Raw genomic sequence first — 16,910 nt, 5'->3', positions numbered from 1 at the left:
CCATTCTTCTATTTTATAAGTAACGGTTGATCAAAGAGAAACCGATCCGGGTGCAACGCGATGGCAGGTTCCCGGAAGTTTCTTTGTTTACATGTTTTAGTGGGAGTTATACATGTAGAGACACAGTGCGCGAAGCTTAGCGATCAGTAACTAGCTCGATATTCTGAAGTCTGCTCAAAGTAACCGCGCGTTATTAAATTCCTTCATTTAGGAGTGTTTAAACGTTGCGGAGCTCAAAGGACTCTATTCAGTTCACAGTTGTTATGTTATGCATGCATGCATGGATGCAGACACTCACCTTCGCATGTCGTAGTAGTACCAAATTGTCTTTGCATTAGTGTGACATTTATCCTAAGAGATATTAGCAGAGTGCTAGCAGATAAGAGTTTCAAGATTATGGTAAACGTAGGGTGTAGCTGAATTAAGTGATATTTAAAAATATTTTATCTTGCAGTATGTCATTAAGAAATTCTGTGAATTGCTGGTAATTTGCAACGTGAACGGACGTTAGAATATTCCCGGGAAAAATGTCTAGGTCCCAGGAATATTTCCGCCAAATGTAAGGAATTTTAATTTGAAAAGGGTTATTTTACGTTGAAATGAACTCAAAAAATTCATGGGATTTTTCGAGGAACCATGACTGTACCCAAAGATTTCTGCGAATTCTAGAGAAATTTTCAAAAGTATTGAATTTTTTTTTCATTTCCCAAAAATCATTTCGCGACGGCAGGATAGGTGAAACAGACTTAACCTGAAATTAAATGTTTTCAGTGGGCGTTGGTGACGTTAATCACAGTTCTGGAAGACAATCAAGACGAATCGAGCAATTTTGCTGCGTAGTGACAAGCCGAGACCATTACTCGTTAGAAACTTCATTTTGAGGTACGAAAATGCCTTGATATTATATTTCAATCACATTTTTCCATTTTTCTACTTTATAAGTAACATATGATCAAGGAGAAACCGATCTGGGCGCAACGCTATGGCAGGTTTCCGGATGTTTCCTTGTTTACATGATTTAGGGAGAGTTATATATGTAGAGACACAGTGCGCGAAGCTTAGCGATCAGTAACTAGCTTGATATTCTCAAGGCTGCTCAAAGTAATCGCGCGTTGTTAAATTCCTTCATTTAGGAGTGTTAAAACGTTGCTGAGCTCAAAGGACTCTAGTCAGTTCACAGTTGTTATGTTATGCATGCATGCATGGATGCAGACACTCACTTTCGCATGTCGTAGTAGTATCAAATTGTTCATTAGAGTGACATTTATCCTTAGAGATATTAGCAGAGTGCTAGCAGATAAGAGTTTCAAGATTATGGTAAACGTAGGGCGAATGATAAATATATTTGCCGTTTGAAGTCAGAAATACGAGGTCAACTTGATTCGGAATGCGCCTGTTCGTTATATAAAGTAAATTAACATGATAAAGCTGCATCTGTAGACGTTTATGCAATGCTTTTGTTTTCTTCTCGTCCTCAGCAAGCAAACGGGTTTCTGCTAACTACAAGATGCCTTTAGACACAGTGTTATGCCTCGATACCTCGGGTTCCATGGGCACGAATAACAATGAGGGTATCAACCAGCTCAAAGCTGCCGCACTCAAATTCCTGGAGGGAGTAGAGGAGACTGCAAGACAAGCCAACTTAAAGGTAGAATCGAAGTGTGAAGCATTAATTTGTGATGATGCTTTAATCCTAAAGAACTACATCTGACAGAGAAATCTGCTAATCGGCCAATAGGAGTATCGATTAAGTCGTGTACGGTTTTGAAGAAGAACGCTTTGCATGTAATTGTAGAATCATAAATATTATATACCATATAGTTTTGTTTGTATTGCTGAATTCCAATTCAACACCTGATAAATTCACTGGTTGCACCTTCGGTCATTTTAGCTTCTGGGACAGAATAAAATTTTACAGTGGATATTTTTACGGAAAAGTACGTTTTACAAGCTCATTGTCGTAAAGCTTGTCTTGGTTAAGTTTAAAACAATGAAATTACACTTATTGGAGAATGAGGACACCAGTGAAGGTGAATGATAACCCAAATAAGATAAATTAAACTTGCATTCCGAGTGTTTCTTTTATAAATATTTTATTGAGCAATTCTAAGAACCAAGAAATTATTCAATACTTCAGAGTATCGAAAGTTCAGTGTGGATGATGAACGTTTTGCGTGCAACATCCAGACAAGCTATAATTATTTGCTAATTCAAGAAGAAGTTCTGGGGTTTTAACGGCTTTCTTGACACGCCGATATATTGTTTCAGTAATCGTGACTGAATAAGTGGCTATTAAGGCGCACGCGCAAAATGAGGATCAGAGCAAGCAGTTCGTGATACGTGATTGGCAACAACTGCAGCTAAACGTTGCTTCTGATCCTCTTTAAAGAAGACTTTGTGATATGTGATACGATCACGAAATAGGGATTCCTCTCCAAATACAAACATATTTCTGTTTCCAGTCAGCCGGGTAGACAGAGAGTGTTTAATATGTCGATGATTCCGATGCTTTGCGTGTGTCTGCGCTTTTTCATGTGTATTATCAGCGAGCTAAGTGCAGTCAGAGTTTGTGTTATCGATCATACCGCGATTGGACATGTGACTTTGTTACTTTTATTGCCGACAAAATCGCAATGGCAGTGATCTTTTCACCTGGTTTCAGCTTCTCGGAACACCTTTTCTTTCGTCTCGACGAACGGTTGTTTAATTAATAGATTGAACGATTAATAGACCTCATTCGCCGCCTCTGTCATTTGGATGTCACCTGGTCTCTATTGGGTAGAAAAAAAAAAAAAAAAATGAGATCCACTTCGAATACACTGAAATCTCTCACGGCATTTGGGTTTTTGCATAAAATTCTGAAGCCAAGCAGCCATGGTTCATTTCTGTTGTGTTTGAGATTATATCACGGTTATTCTTAGAATATAAAACTTGGAAAGTAAGGGAATATTACAGAACTTTACTGCAAGTCGGCTAAGTTTCAAGAATGTCCTATTTAAGGTGCTTTTTTACGGTCAACCCTCATGACCCTCACGGATATTCGTCTTCAAATATTTTCATGAACAAGTTCATTCTTCAACTTTATTATTCGATTAATTTTGAATTTTTGACAATCGCATTCGTCATAGTATTAGAAATTCGAGAAAATATAAGGAGACGAGCGATTAAGCAGATGACTATGCAGACAGAGACATAACTGTAACTGTCATGGCAAACGACATGAGATCTTAGGTCTTCTGCAGTTTGTTAACAATTCCATTTTTTTAACAAAAATTTCGAAGTACACGCTGCGTTACATGTTTATTTTGGTTTTGCAGCGATTAAATTACCCAAAATCAGGCACTTAGCGAGGTTTCTTAGCTTACGTAAACCGAAGGCTATCCGTTTTCTCCCTTTACGAACGTGTATTTTTACAAAATTAATCTCAATCTCGAAGAACTGATTAATCTAAAAATGGTTCTGAAACTTTTGCAAAAAGCGAAGATTTTTGTGGTCCAGATTATAGCGTTTTTCTACCCAAGCAGGGCCATTCGTCTCGATGTTGTTTTGGTTTTGTTCTGTTTTCACAAATGAATACAGATCAGGTCTATCTATTTAATCACAGTTGATTCATGAACTGATCACATAACGGCTGCATTCGCAAGTCATTGGTTGTTGTCAAATGTCCGATTTAGGGGTAATTATTTCATTTCAGTCATGACCATGACAAATGCGTATAGGTAGCTGTCAGTAAACGTATATCAACATAGGTAAGGACCATTATAAATTTTAAAGCGAGGGCGTTCATAATGCGAATGGGGGGAATAGATCTCGGTTTTGCAAGCAATGGACGCCGGGTAGCCATCGCGCGTCAGAATGTACAGAGTTTGTATGGGAATCCGATGACAAATCATATATGTGCAAAGTTAAGTTACAATACAAAAAAATTGCAATTACAAATCATTAAGTGACGTAACTGTGCTAGAAAAGGGCCAGTCACGTTTCAATTATCCTTCATGTGATTCTTTTTTCGTGAAGTGGCGCGCACTTGTAAGCCGTGTACAAGTTCGCGGAAAAAAATGCAGACAAAGGTATGAAAAATTAAACAAAAGCCCTCTGAGAGGACATGTTGTTACTGGACATTGAATAATCACAATTGTGCAAAACAGAGTCGCAGGGTTTTAGCTTCGGTAAAGAAAGTATTGTTTTTAAATTTGAGTGTTTGACCTTTTATGTTACCTGCATCATTGTGCGCAACACTAGGGGGTCGGGAAGCCCAGGACGGGAGTAGTAAACGTGACTTGTATGGGACCGGACCAATCAGAAGGCCAGATTTCGCCCACGTGACCGCTCTAGACCAATCAGATTGCAGGATTTCAATTAAGATAGTGGATAAGGAAATGATACTCAGTCCCTTGCTCGGCCAACCATTTGGACCAATCAGAAGACCGTATTTAGACCACGTGACTCTGCAAATTACAATATTAACCCTAGATGATAACAAATCACACGGAGACAAAGGCAAATGTGGGGAAAAAAAATGTATTTTCAAAAAAATCCTAATTTTTACACTCGGGACGTGTGCTGAAGTCCTAGTGACCAGCGCCCATGAAAACATTTACAGAAATGATTAGTGTGTGCGTTTTACGTCGAAGGATACGAGTCTGTGTTGACGTAAGTAGGTGAGGGAAAGCTATTTACAAAACAATCAAAGCCTCGACATTCTCCATGTCGATATCGTCGAGCTGAACTTGTGTGTAACCGTACGGGTACGACTGAAAGGTCTGAGAGTCTACCACGCGCTTGTCAAACACCAGCCCGTAACGTTTGGTGCGAGGTCCCACTTTCAGGCGTTTGGTGGCCGGATCACGCGTGAAAAAGATGGCGGAAGCTTAAAATATCGATTAGTTTGATCAAAAATCGATTCGTGCCTGTGTTCATCTCGCGTCAGCGTTTTACTTTCGCTCGCTGTCACGCTAATAAAAATCACGCCATAACAGGAAAGAAATCAACTCTCAACAATTTTTAACGTGGTGAAAAAATTAGTTACAAAGCGGGACATGTGCCGAGGCCTAGTGTTCGCGCCCAAAAGTTTAAAATGAAGCTTAGTATGTCTAGCAAAGGGGACACGAGGGAGACAAGTAGGTTTTGTACAACGTTGCGTGTGCGTGGACGTGTGCGTTGACGTGTGTTTGGCCTTAACGTGGACGTCAGTGGAGGGAGGTACCCTCTTCCCCTGCTGGCCACGTGCCAATGACGTCAGTAGAGGGGGATACCCCCATCCTCTTGCTCGTCTCGCGTCATCTGATGGCGTCAGCTTTTTTCTCTCTCGTCAGTTGTGACGCCATCATTTTTGGTCAGCGGTTTAATATCCCGCGTGTGGTCATTTCCGAGAGTTCATGTAAGTGTCACGAAGAGTCCCCCACCACTCGGAGATGAAAGAGAGCCCGAGCTACTACACAACTTTTAAAAAACGAAATAACAAACACGAAAAAAAAAAAAAAAAAAAGGAAAAAAAAAAGAAAAGGAAAAGAAATCATAGAATTAAGCAAAACGATGAGGAGAGGTATCAATCTTTATTGGAATTTATGATTTATGACAAAGCATTCTTCTTTACTTTTGAATGTAATGGAATCCATACTACTTGATGGTTGGTAGTGTTTTTGTTAAAATAAGGACCGCGTGTTTCTTAACTATGCGCTCCATGTGGTACCCAGTCTCTTGGCACGTTGGGGTACAAAGGGGTGGGTGTACCCACCCCTTCGCGAACTTTTAGGCCAGGAACAAGTTCGCGGAAAAAATATATATACAGGCAAATGTTTGAAAAAATTAAAAAAGTCTAGTATCTTGAATTTTTCACTCATAAATTGTTCAGAATTCAATGTTTAAGAAGCTTACTTGCTATGGGATTGCTATAAATGGGAACAAGGGTGGCGCAGTGGTGAGAGCGCTTTCCTCCCGCCAATTTGGCCGGGGTTTGACTCCTGCCCGGTACCGTGATGGTACCGTGAGTGTACAGGTAGCCATTTTGCTTTAAAAAACGTCAACAGTTATCTTATACTCAGTTTCAGTTTCTCAGAAGATGTTTTCTTTCGTCTTTACGTTCAAGGGGGCATTGTTTAAGCTAAGACAGCCGTTAATTATGGACAGCCCTGCCTCTTATCTATCCGTCCATCGTACGAAAGCAATAAATTTTGTTCAATTTGTCTGATCTAATGTACTTTCCAGTGATCATTAGCCCTTCATCCAGGCTCGTTATCCTTTTAGTGACGTTTACAGCTAGTGTTGTGTTGTAATTTTAATCCTTTACGTTTACAATTAGGAAAACGTTGCAATTGTCGAGTTTGGAGCCAAAACACAGGTTTTACACAGCTTGTCAACGGACTATTCTAGCCTTAAAGCAAAAATAGGTACGTTGCTAATGCATATGTGTCCCCTATTCCAGCTTTTATTAAAGAAATAACTTAGATACAGAGTTCAGATTCAGATATTTACAGAACATCAGAACAACTAAGTTTCTGTCATATTTAAGAACCCTTTAAGACCTTATCTGCGTACAGATGTGGTGGTTTAATTGTAAAACAGTTATCGTCATTAATAATTAACCCAGACTGGAAGGGACGGGGGTGCTTATGAGGCCCTCGCCAAGTTTGAATGGTTATAACTTAATAAGGATTACAGAAGCGAACTCCAAATTTTGTGATTTTACCTTTAATATACGACATGCTACTGATCAATCATATTGATGTATCAATAGCAACCACATTTTTTGACAAGCCTTTTCTCCAAATTTCGAATTTTGGTATTTCTTAACGCTCTTTAGCTTTCTTGCATGTGGTAACTTTTTCTTTATGTAGTAACGTTTTTAATTTTTCAGTTTTCTTGGTCAGTTTTGACTGTTTCTGAGCCATTCTTGGTGGTTTTATAACTTTTCATTAACAGCATGAAATGGAGGATGCAAGATAGTAGCTGTAATAGCTATGCCGTCATATTTTTTGGGCATGCCTTTAATCCTTTAAGTTTCGTTGCCGTAATTTTAATTAGGTCTGAATATGTTTCAGCTGGACTTACGGCTAATGGATTGACCCCAATGAAAAATGGTTTGCTGATGGCATTGCAAGAGATTGGAAAAAATGGTGAGTCATTTAATTAACATTTAACTTTTTTTTTTCCATTTGTACCACGGAGATACTTGTCTTCCTAAGGTACGGAAATCTTCAAAGCCAGCCAATCAAATCAAAGCACAATCGAGGAATATTTTCGCCGGTCAACTTAAAAAAGCTGTGGTATCCCCTTTTCCTCCAAAACAAGACTAGGACATAAGTTAGGACGGCATTGACCAGCCTTCAAATGGGCGAGATATTGTATAGCATAAACTGTAGTAGCCTTTCGTAGTCGCTAAAAGCGCCAGACTAGCTCAAATGTGCGTTGCAAAATAAACTTGGTACTTATCAGCTACTTTACTTTTGTAGCATCACTACTCAGGCTGCCAAGTCTGCTTATCAGCTATAGGAGTTCAGTTGGCTTTCTTCCTTGCAGAGGACGCTCCAACTCTTTCATTACATACTCTTGTTCCTTAGCAACCTTGTCTTACACTCGCAAGTTCCTAGACAGCTCAGTGTCTGTTTATAGGGACCTATGAGAAGCCTGCTAAGTGATGGAGCTGCTTTCAGACTGTGATACAGGCTAGGTTGAATTTCTGTTGCAATTGCGCTGTACCCAATTTAAATTCTACTAGCAGTCCATTCAAGGAGACTTAAGCTTTCAATGAATCTTCTGTACTTCCTTGAACAGCAGTTAGCTCAGTGAGTTCACCCAGGAAGAGCTCTTCTTTATTCTTGTCTCTCAGGAAAATTCACTTCATCCACTCTCTTGTCTAACTGAGATCTGCAGACCTTTTCTAATGTCCTACTTTGGAGCACTTATCACATTTTAATTGTCTAGCTGGAAATTGTCCTTTTGGCTGTAGTTGACCCAGGCACCTTGAACATTGTGCTCAGGTGTCTTCTTATTTTTAGGCTTGAGTGTTTTCTTTTTATTATTCATGTCTTCTTGGGAATCTTTTCCCAATCCGTTGGATAAACGCGGGCCACATTAGCTGGTGGTGGCTCAGATTTTGTTTCCTGTAAGACAGTTTGCCGCTCCTTAATTAACTGTCTCCAACTGCCTGGTTTTTGTAATTGCTTTTTCTAAAGCCCGGTTGCAGTTGTTCAGAGAGCTTTTTTTCTCTCATCCCTACCATGATTTCATCTTGGATGAGATCGTCTCTTAGTGTTCCAAATTGGCAGATCAGCATGCAAGACAATGCAAATCTGTTATGAAATTAGCCACCGACTCACCATCTTGTTAACTTCTTAGGATAAATTTCGCTCACTCAAATATCCCGTTTCTCCTCACCACGAAATGAGCTTTAAACTTTCCTTTAACCACGCTATACTGCTTCGCTTTTTCAGTTGTTATTCCGAATGACACTACGATATTGTCGGCTCCTTCGCTCGTCGAATAAATCAAAGTGTTCACATGGCTCACGCCGTCGTCCTTTTGGTTCAGTCAAGTCGCTTCTCGAAATCGTTAGAAAAGCTTTATCCAGCGCGACCATTCCTCGCTTTTGAAGTTGAATTTTTCAGGTGGTGAAACTTGCTAACTCGCCATGGGTATCTGTTGAACCATGCTCTGCTGTACAGGGGCGGCGACTTGTGGTTGTGAACGGTAAGCGCCAGCTTTGTTGTGCTCTTCAACTTCTTGTGGTTGTTCAGCTTAAGTTCTGGTTTGGTCTCCCATATGTCCGCTGTTTCTGATTCTTCTTAAGTTTAAAGGCTATTGGGACTTGCCACCATGTCGAGTTATTTTGGTTTAAAGTAGTCTTCAGTGAACATGTGGCTACTTCAAGACAACATCTTTAATAACCAACATGCATCTCACACGTAACTAACTTTGACAATACTTGATGTAAGCTCATACAACAAAAACTTCTCCACATACCTTTGTCTTTTAATGTTAACTACAGGAGGAGTGGTAAGTGTAAATGGAAGAAAGCTTTGCCCACGTATCATTCTGATGACTGATGGGAAGCCTACAGATGAAAACTGTCAAGACGGACAGCAAGTAAGAACATCTAAAATAATTAATGGGAAGCTCTCCAAGGGGGCAAGACGAAACAAATCCTGCACTCTGTTTGGCTTTACGAGCAGGCTTTCCAACTCAGTTAAATTACTGGGTCCTGTTGGACCCAGTTCAAACTACGCCAGAGGAATTTGAAAAAGGAGGTTTCATTCTAAAAACGTGTCAAATGTTTTCCGTCCACACCACACCGGAGGAATTTAAAAAACAACAATCACCGGTCATTTTCGATTTACGTTTGTGGAAAACTTGGTCAGGGAATTCGCATGATTATCGTCTTTGCTTTCGAAAAGCTCCGTTTTCGTGACGGGGGGTGGGTCTAACCGTGGAAAATAAGGCGTGCTTTCACATTTCTCCAGTGTAGTGTGGACGCTGTCTAAGATAGATGGCGAGCTTTATGCAATATAACATTTTAAGTCTTCTACTGACTACTGCGAGTTCGGCCAAGATGGCTGAATGATCCAATATCCAGCCATATTGGCCTCACGTTTGGTCAACATTTATTGTGTTTAAGTAAAATTGACCAATATTGCCGGAAAAACTGGCCTTCTAGGCGTGATTTCAAATTAATATCGAAACTTGAGTACAAACGTCTACAGAAACATGACCTATGTTACGAAATCATTTAGCCCGATCCAATTTGGTCTTCAGGCTTCTATTGGAGTCTTGTTGGTTGCGGAGATGTTCGGGCCTCGCTGGCAGGAGGTAGGCCTTCCATACAAAATCCCCATTGCTTGTGTTGGATGCGGAAGTGCAGATAAGGTAATGTCCACAAAGTACTTTGTCAAATGATTGATTATTTCGTGTTTGGCATTAGCTAAGTTGTCAATTGAGACCTGTATAACGCGTTAGTTTGTTACGTCAAAGGAGGAAGTGGACAATGCGAAAGTTCTCCAGTGCACTTCTTATATTTTGGCACTTAGGTTTGCCAATTGATAAATAGTTGTTTCCTTGTAATTGAGGGTGCCAGTGTATGCTTTTGTTGGTACAGCAAAGATCCTCTTTCTACTAGGATAAGTATAGTTATATTTAGATATCAGAAGAATAAACGGGAAACGTAAACTAACCAAGCACGCCCCAGTTCCAAGCGCTGCCAAGGATATTTTGCAATCGTCTATTAATTCGCCTACTTATATACTTTTGCCTCAGGAAACCTCACTGTCCCTCCTTTGACCCTCTGTATAGAGCGAGCCACTTCAGATACTTTCCTGCGAGAATAAGAAATTTTTCTGCGATCTTCATTCAACAACAACAACAAAAAAAACAAAAACAAAAATGATTTAAATCACTATAACAAGAAATCGTTACACATACGCAGAAGGGTGCAAAAGGCCCTTAAATCTCTAGACGAGAATGCCATGCTTTGATTTAACTGATATTTAATACACTTTTTTGAAAGCAAAACAAGGGATAGATAAAGGGTTTATTTGATTCCTTTTAAATTTTTTGCCGCTGAAAGCAACTTTTGGAGAGAATTGCACAAACAACTGGAGGGATGTACGTGATGGTTCAAAACATGGATGAGCTCAGCACATTCTTTAAGAGACAGGTGTTGCTGTCACGGTTCATCGCTCAGTTTGCGCATGGTGAGTGACGTGACGGGTACTTTTGTGACAGTTGCAAGGATATGCTAATGCGATATACTATTGACACTCCCTCCACAACCCTGAAGCTAAGAGACATTTATTTTAATAAGTTACCTCCTCCCTCCAACAAATGCCACCAGAGATCAAATTCCTGTCAAATGTATTAATTGCTATTTATGGAAGCATGGTCGGCAGACATCCGTTTGCTTCTTCGGTGTTATTCTTGTCAACAATAATACTTCATTTCGTCGACCTAAAAATTGCATGGGTGTTTGACCATGGCAGGGTTAGTTATGCTGGTTAACTCACATTCGGACCAAACTGCTTCTGTAGTATCATACTGAAGAAAGGATCCCTGTAGCATGAAGTCGCTGTGAGTATTACTACTCCTCAGGGAAGACATGATCTGGTCCGAACCAATTCCAGGTTTTGTCGGTTGCCCTAACTGCTCGCTTATTGCAATTGGTGGGGAAGGTATCTAATATTTAATATCGGTTAGATCAGTAGGGAAAAAACAGGTAAAGAAGTTATCGCAGTCACTCTTTCTTGATAATAAGTAAACTATTGCTTTTCTCTCTCAACAGACATGGCTAAGCTTCATTCGTTGCTTGCGTTACAGCAGTTTATGCAGGGCCTCGGGGAAGATACGGATGAAGCTGAGCTGGTAAGATCATGCAACCAACGGACCAACGGAGCGAAGTGATGTATGGACAGAACACGGACAACCAGACAAACGAAAGGCTAAATTGAAAAAAAACAAAAACAAAAACAAAAAAAACCACACTTTTAGCCGGATTTTGTAAGTGTGCACATCCCTAAAGCTTGACGCAGCGTGACAATACTCCATAGTTTCAATTGCTCCTCTGTATTTGAGGCTATAAACGACAATAATTCTTTGATAGACGTCCCCAGAGAGCCTAATTGGACAGAACATTCTGAATGACATATCATTATTTTTAGACTGGACAGCATTTAGTCTTATAATCACTCATAACGATTAGAATTACTTTTAAGATAAAATTGATCCGTTTGAGTTTTCTGTTGTAGCGTCCTCTCATGGCGCTGCTCTTGGCGATGTTAGTCGCCGAAGATGATGACGATGACGATGACGATGGAGATGGAGTGAGTCTAACTCGGCTTTACGCAACACTTAAAAATGTGGCGATATTTCTGTCAAGATATATTTATTAGACATTTTAGTGTGCACAATTGCTTTACGTTCTTGGGAGTCTCCAAGTTTTTGGGCGGTGATATTGTGAGGATCGTGCGATGAGAATATCGTGACAGTGCGGTCGGCTGTAGTAAAAGTGAAAGTGTCCCAAGCGAGCTTGTATAATGAGAGGTTGGGTGTCCTGACACGGCTTAAGACTGACGTGACCTTTAACGAGATTCCACGGTCACGACGGGCAAAAGTTGTAAACTTTAAGCGTGCAATTCTGATTGAGAACTAACAAAGTACTTATACACGTGCCACCAACTCACAGAAACTGCATATTTTTTTCCTCTTTTTCCTCTTTTTTTTTTTTTTGTAAAAACAGTCTCTATTACAGTTTTATATAAGCCTAAATCTTGTTTTAAAAAGCAATATTGCAAGCATCAGGGAACTTTGTTTTTACTCGTCAAATTCATGTTTTTCTTTAATTATTGGCGGTCGAAAGTGTCTGAAATGTTATTCTTATTTCTATGTCTCTCTACTTCTCCCCGTTCATTGTCTCGTTCGAAGAGAAACGCCCAGGAAAAATTTCCTTTTAACAGGAATGTGTTCTACCGTTGTATACTACACGAAACCAGTGTAGAGATTATTGAATAGCGATAAAATCGGCAAACCAATAAAGGAAAATTAAGATCAAATATTGTCGCCTATAATCTAATGATTATTTTCTTTCATTAAATTCCATCAGAATTATCCTAAACCTCCTCCAGTTGGGTCACGTGTTCGAAGGGGAGCACACTGGAAATATGGAAATCAAGATGGAGGAAGAGCTGGTACCATCATAAAAACAGATGGTATACCTGGTTAGTTCCGCTGTCGGTAATGTTTTACCGTAGAATTCTGAAAGTAACGCCCCATCCCCCGAAAATAACGGCTCCGCAAATTAACGTTCATTATTTACCTTCCTAATGATCTCCGGAAGTAACAGTCCCTCCGGAAGTAACGACCCACCTGAAAGAAGCCACCGTTTGAAGAAGTCACTAAAAGAGAAACTCTCTGATCTCGAGCGCAGTATGAACAGTCTGATTACAGGACTGAACAACTTAAAGAGTTATTTGTGATTCTGTGGTAATAATATTTTTTTATTTGAATGGACCTGTGCTAGGCCTAGTGATTTGAGGAGTCTTTGATTATATCACGAACAATTTCAGGTTGGGTGGATGTTCAGTGGGACAATGGGACTAAAAAGTCCTACCGCTTTGGAAAAGATTCTGCTTTTGATGTTAAGGTAAGACAGATAATTTTACACTCCCAAAGCGCTTACATTCCTACGTGAGTATTAACGCGTTTTGCATGCAATAACAATGTCAAATCGTAGGTTTGTGATGAAAACAGACGCGTGCTACTTCTGGAGGGAGTTCAAGTGGGATGTCGTGTGATCAGAGGTTAGAGAGCTCACAATGTACTTGTTAATTTTTTAAAAGTAACATATACTTATAATATTCTCTCAATAGCATCAAAAAAAAAAATGCATGGCAATCGGGATGCTGGAATCTCAGTTATCAGTTGAACAAATAGATTCCACGTTTCCGTGCGTCTGCTCAGTAATTAATCACAGATGACGTCAAAATACAATAAGAACAAAAAAGTGGCTTACGAGGCGATAGCCGAGTGTGTCACGGACGTTTTTGGCATATTTTGAAGTAGGGCAACATAGAATCTACTTGTTTTATATAATACGTTAATGACGTCATGGATGCATGATGTAAGATCTGTCTTGCAATTGATAATAAGTAACAACCAGTCAAAATGCGAGAATAATTCGGCATATTATATAATATATATTTGGCAATTTGTCAGCTATCATTAGATTTTGCAGATCTCAGATTTCACCTATCAGGCAAAAATACGTCTTCTCTCAGGTAATTGAAGCAATTTTAACAACTTTTGATCACCTTCGACCGCACTGAGCAACAACTCGCGGACACAAACAGCAGCCAGAAAAATCGAAATTTATAGCTTTCCGCCAATAACAGCTCTCCTAGTGTGTTTTTTCATCATGTTTTATGAATTTTTAGGACCGGATTGGAAATGGGGAAACCAGGACGGTGGGGCGGGAAACATTGGTCGTGTCTTCAGTGTTGCGAATGGAGTTGCAAAGGTAATTAAAGTTCTTGCTGATCATGAAAGTAGACTACGCCCTCCCTCCGCCTTTGGTTTTTCTTCTCCAAACCAGTTAAACAAGTTATTGCATGGATTTTAGAAATGCTTAACAATTGCTTTGAAAGTAATTCTTTCCTTTTTGGTCTGAAATGGTTAAGTTTACGTCTTTACCCATGCGCAGGTTCGTTGGCCCAATGGACACACCAACACCTATCGCAACGGTGCAGAAGGGGCAAATGACGTACTCGTTCATCCTGCGGTGAGTTTTGGACGACTAGCAAGAAAGGTGGGGAAATGAACATAACTTGACTGTACAAGCCTTTCTGTACATGTTTGATTTCAAAAGGAGCTTAACAGAGCTTCATTTGGTTTCTCTGATTAGTTCGTCACAGATAGCATACGTTAGAGCCGAGTAAAGGTAAAGTCTGCATAACAGCTAAGTGACCCATCAGGCCGGAGCTTATCCCGGTTTCTCTAGCATGAAGTGACTAGGAATGTTTCTACTCCCCCCTGGATGGGATGCTAGTCCATCACAGGGTTAACACCATCATTAAGTTCGCAAGTACCTATTTACACACCTGGGTGGAGAGAGGCACTGTGAGAGTAAAGTGTTTTGCCCAAGAACAAAACACAATGTCCCCGGTTAGGGCTAGAACCCGGACCGCTCGATCGGGAGACGAGCGCACCCACTATGAGGCCACAGCTAATTTCGCACCCAAAGGTTACCTATCTTACCTTCCTTTAAGATAGGTAACCTTTTTGGCGTGAAAGACCCTATCCCCGGCGGGCTTCGTTCACGTGTGGTTTATAAGTTTACATGTGCGGGCTGTAATGCCTGTGATGTCGGCGAAACCTCCCGACATTTTTCCACACGCGTACGTGAGCACTTAGCCGTTGATAGGGCCTCTCACATCTTCAAACATCTTCAGAATTCTGAACGTTGTCGCTCATTGTGTTCAATAGACTGCTTTCATATTTTAGATCACGCCACTACCAGCTTTCAACTCAAGATAAAGGAGGCTATCCATATTCAAAAAGAACTACCTTGCCTCAATCAGCAATTACACCATGTAAATCTAAAATTATCCTTTTAATTTACACCTTTTCACGTTCTGTTGTTACTATTTGTCTTAATTAGCATTTTTGGCCTACTTATTATTCAACTTGCTTTGTAATCATTCATTCAACTGAAGATGACAGAAGTTCTGTCGAAACATGTCTTTCAAACTTAAAAAATTGGTCGTTTTCCTTAAAATCTTAACTTACAGTATATCGTAAAAAGACGCATTCCTTAATGGTGTTTATGAATTGGTAGAGCAACGGCTAAATGGCATGAGAGAAACTGATAGTAGTCCCTATAAGAGATTGGTGGCATTATATCGCTGACCGCCAATTATTAGTAAGCTGACACAAAGACGACCTAAGATGTAATTTGTTAAGAGCATCATATCCGTCAAGAGATTTAGATCCATTGATTATTCGCGTGACAATTAGACTTTAACGTTTCTGGCTCTGTAGCTGTGTAGGTAAATACATAAATGTTATAATAGGGGCTGCAAAAGCGGCCTAGGCTCCAAACATGACCACTTGGTCAAAATGGCTCTGTAGCTAAAATTGATATGGAAAAGAAATGATAATAAAGTTACATTGAGTTTTCATTTTGCATCATACGTTGTCTATGTGGTGTTTTTGGACTGTTCTGGAGCATTGTAACCGTATTTTAGCAGAATTTTGATTTTTATGCTACTCTTACCTAAATTATCGCAAGGGATACCTACACGAGCCTCCCTCGACACTACAACACTCGACAGCCTATTATGATTTATTATTAAATTATCAATTATTAATCAGCCCTACTCGTCCCAAAATTTTCCAAGGGTAACTGCAAAATTTGCCAGCAAAAGTATACGTGAAATACGCGCGACAATTTAAAAAAAAAAAAAAAAAACCTTGATACATCAAAATATTAAAAAGAAAAAGGATAAAACTGATTAAGACACCATTTACTCAAAAGAATAAAAGCCAATATGAAATTAGCCCGCTTTAAAGCAGCTGAACCAAAGTGGGCTTTAGGTAATAACTAGGTATTTTATTTGTTTTTACATATCTTGGTATCAGCATATGCAGTTACTAGAGCTCAAACGATGTATGAATAAAGGCGAGAGATAATCGATGAATTATAAAGCAGGACAAACCTTTTCAAATATCGTTATTTCCGGAGAACTTCCTGAATTTCGTGACATATAAACAATAGCCTCCATTTGACGCAGAAATATGCTCGGATATTTGTCCGCGGGTATTATCTGTTCCGAGAAGCGAACAGTTTTCCGAGAGCGCGTAGCTCGAGGAAAGCTGTGACCTTTGAGGACAGATGATGTCCAAGGACAAATATCCGACCATATTTTCGCGCCAAATGGAGGTTATTGTGTTAATTACCCTTCAAGTATTTTTCGCAACACGTACGGTTTTAAAAATTGGGGAATATCACTCGGATATTCCCCAGTTTTAGCTGGGGAATATTCAATCACGTGACGTGTTTAAACCAATCTGCGCGAGCGAAAATATTTGATGGATTATAATTAAAAATATCCTATCTTAAATTATGGAGATATTCTAGGAATTGCTGATAATTTGCAATGGGAACTGAAAATTCAATTTTTCGGAATATCCCGGGAAATATTCCGAAGTGCCAGGAATATTCCACCAATTGTACGGAGTTTTAATTTAAGAAGAGTTATTTTGTGTTGAAATAAATTTGGAAAATTCTCGGAAATATTCGATGATCCATAACTGTACCGAAGATTTCTGAGAATTCTCGAGAAATTTTGAAAAGTATTGAATTTTTTTTCGTTTCCCGAAAATCACTTCGCACCTGCAGGTTAGGTTAAACTGGTTTAACCTGAAATTAA

The 16,910-nt window shown here is 39.6% G+C and overlaps 1 protein-coding gene across 3 annotated transcripts in view; it reads left to right on the top strand.

Moving 5' to 3' along the window:
* The first annotated feature begins 889 nt into the window (after positions 1-889).
* The window catches only part of LOC145466365 (uncharacterized), a 16,114-nt gene continuing 93 nt past the window's right edge, over positions 890-16,910 (top strand). Inside the window, exons 1-15 of one of the 3 annotated variants that reach the window (XM_081450084.1) lie at positions 890-989; positions 1,479-1,648; positions 6,302-6,389; positions 7,041-7,115; positions 8,987-9,084; positions 9,751-9,861; positions 10,559-10,685; positions 11,270-11,349; positions 11,733-11,807; positions 12,587-12,701; positions 13,050-13,126; positions 13,217-13,283; positions 13,917-13,999; positions 14,183-14,260; positions 14,983-16,905. In XM_081450084.1, the coding sequence (XP_081306210.1) occupies positions 983-989; positions 1,479-1,648; positions 6,302-6,389; positions 7,041-7,115; positions 8,987-9,084; positions 9,751-9,861; positions 10,559-10,685; positions 11,270-11,349; positions 11,733-11,807; positions 12,587-12,701; positions 13,050-13,126; positions 13,217-13,283; positions 13,917-13,999; positions 14,183-14,260; positions 14,983-15,015 (1,284 nt within the window). In that variant the 5' untranslated portion in view covers positions 890-982 and the 3' untranslated portion in view covers positions 15,016-16,905. Of the gene's footprint in view, positions 990-1,478; positions 1,649-6,301; positions 6,390-7,040; positions 7,116-8,986; positions 9,085-9,750; positions 9,862-10,558; positions 10,686-11,269; positions 11,350-11,732; positions 11,808-12,586; positions 12,702-13,049; positions 13,127-13,216; positions 13,284-13,916; positions 14,000-14,182; positions 14,288-14,982; positions 16,906-16,910 lie in introns of those variants that run through there. The other 2 variants (XM_081450083.1, XM_081450082.1) reach the window with 2 other exon arrangements.

The sequence above is a fragment of the Orbicella franksi genome, chromosome 13, assembly GCF_964199315.1.
Source record: "Orbicella franksi chromosome 13, jaOrbFran1.1, whole genome shotgun sequence".
In the NCBI taxonomy this organism is placed as follows: domain Eukaryota; kingdom Metazoa; phylum Cnidaria; class Anthozoa; order Scleractinia; family Merulinidae; genus Orbicella; species Orbicella franksi.
Note: the sequence above shows the minus strand (reverse complement) of the source record. Positions and strands in the feature narration are given on the sequence as shown.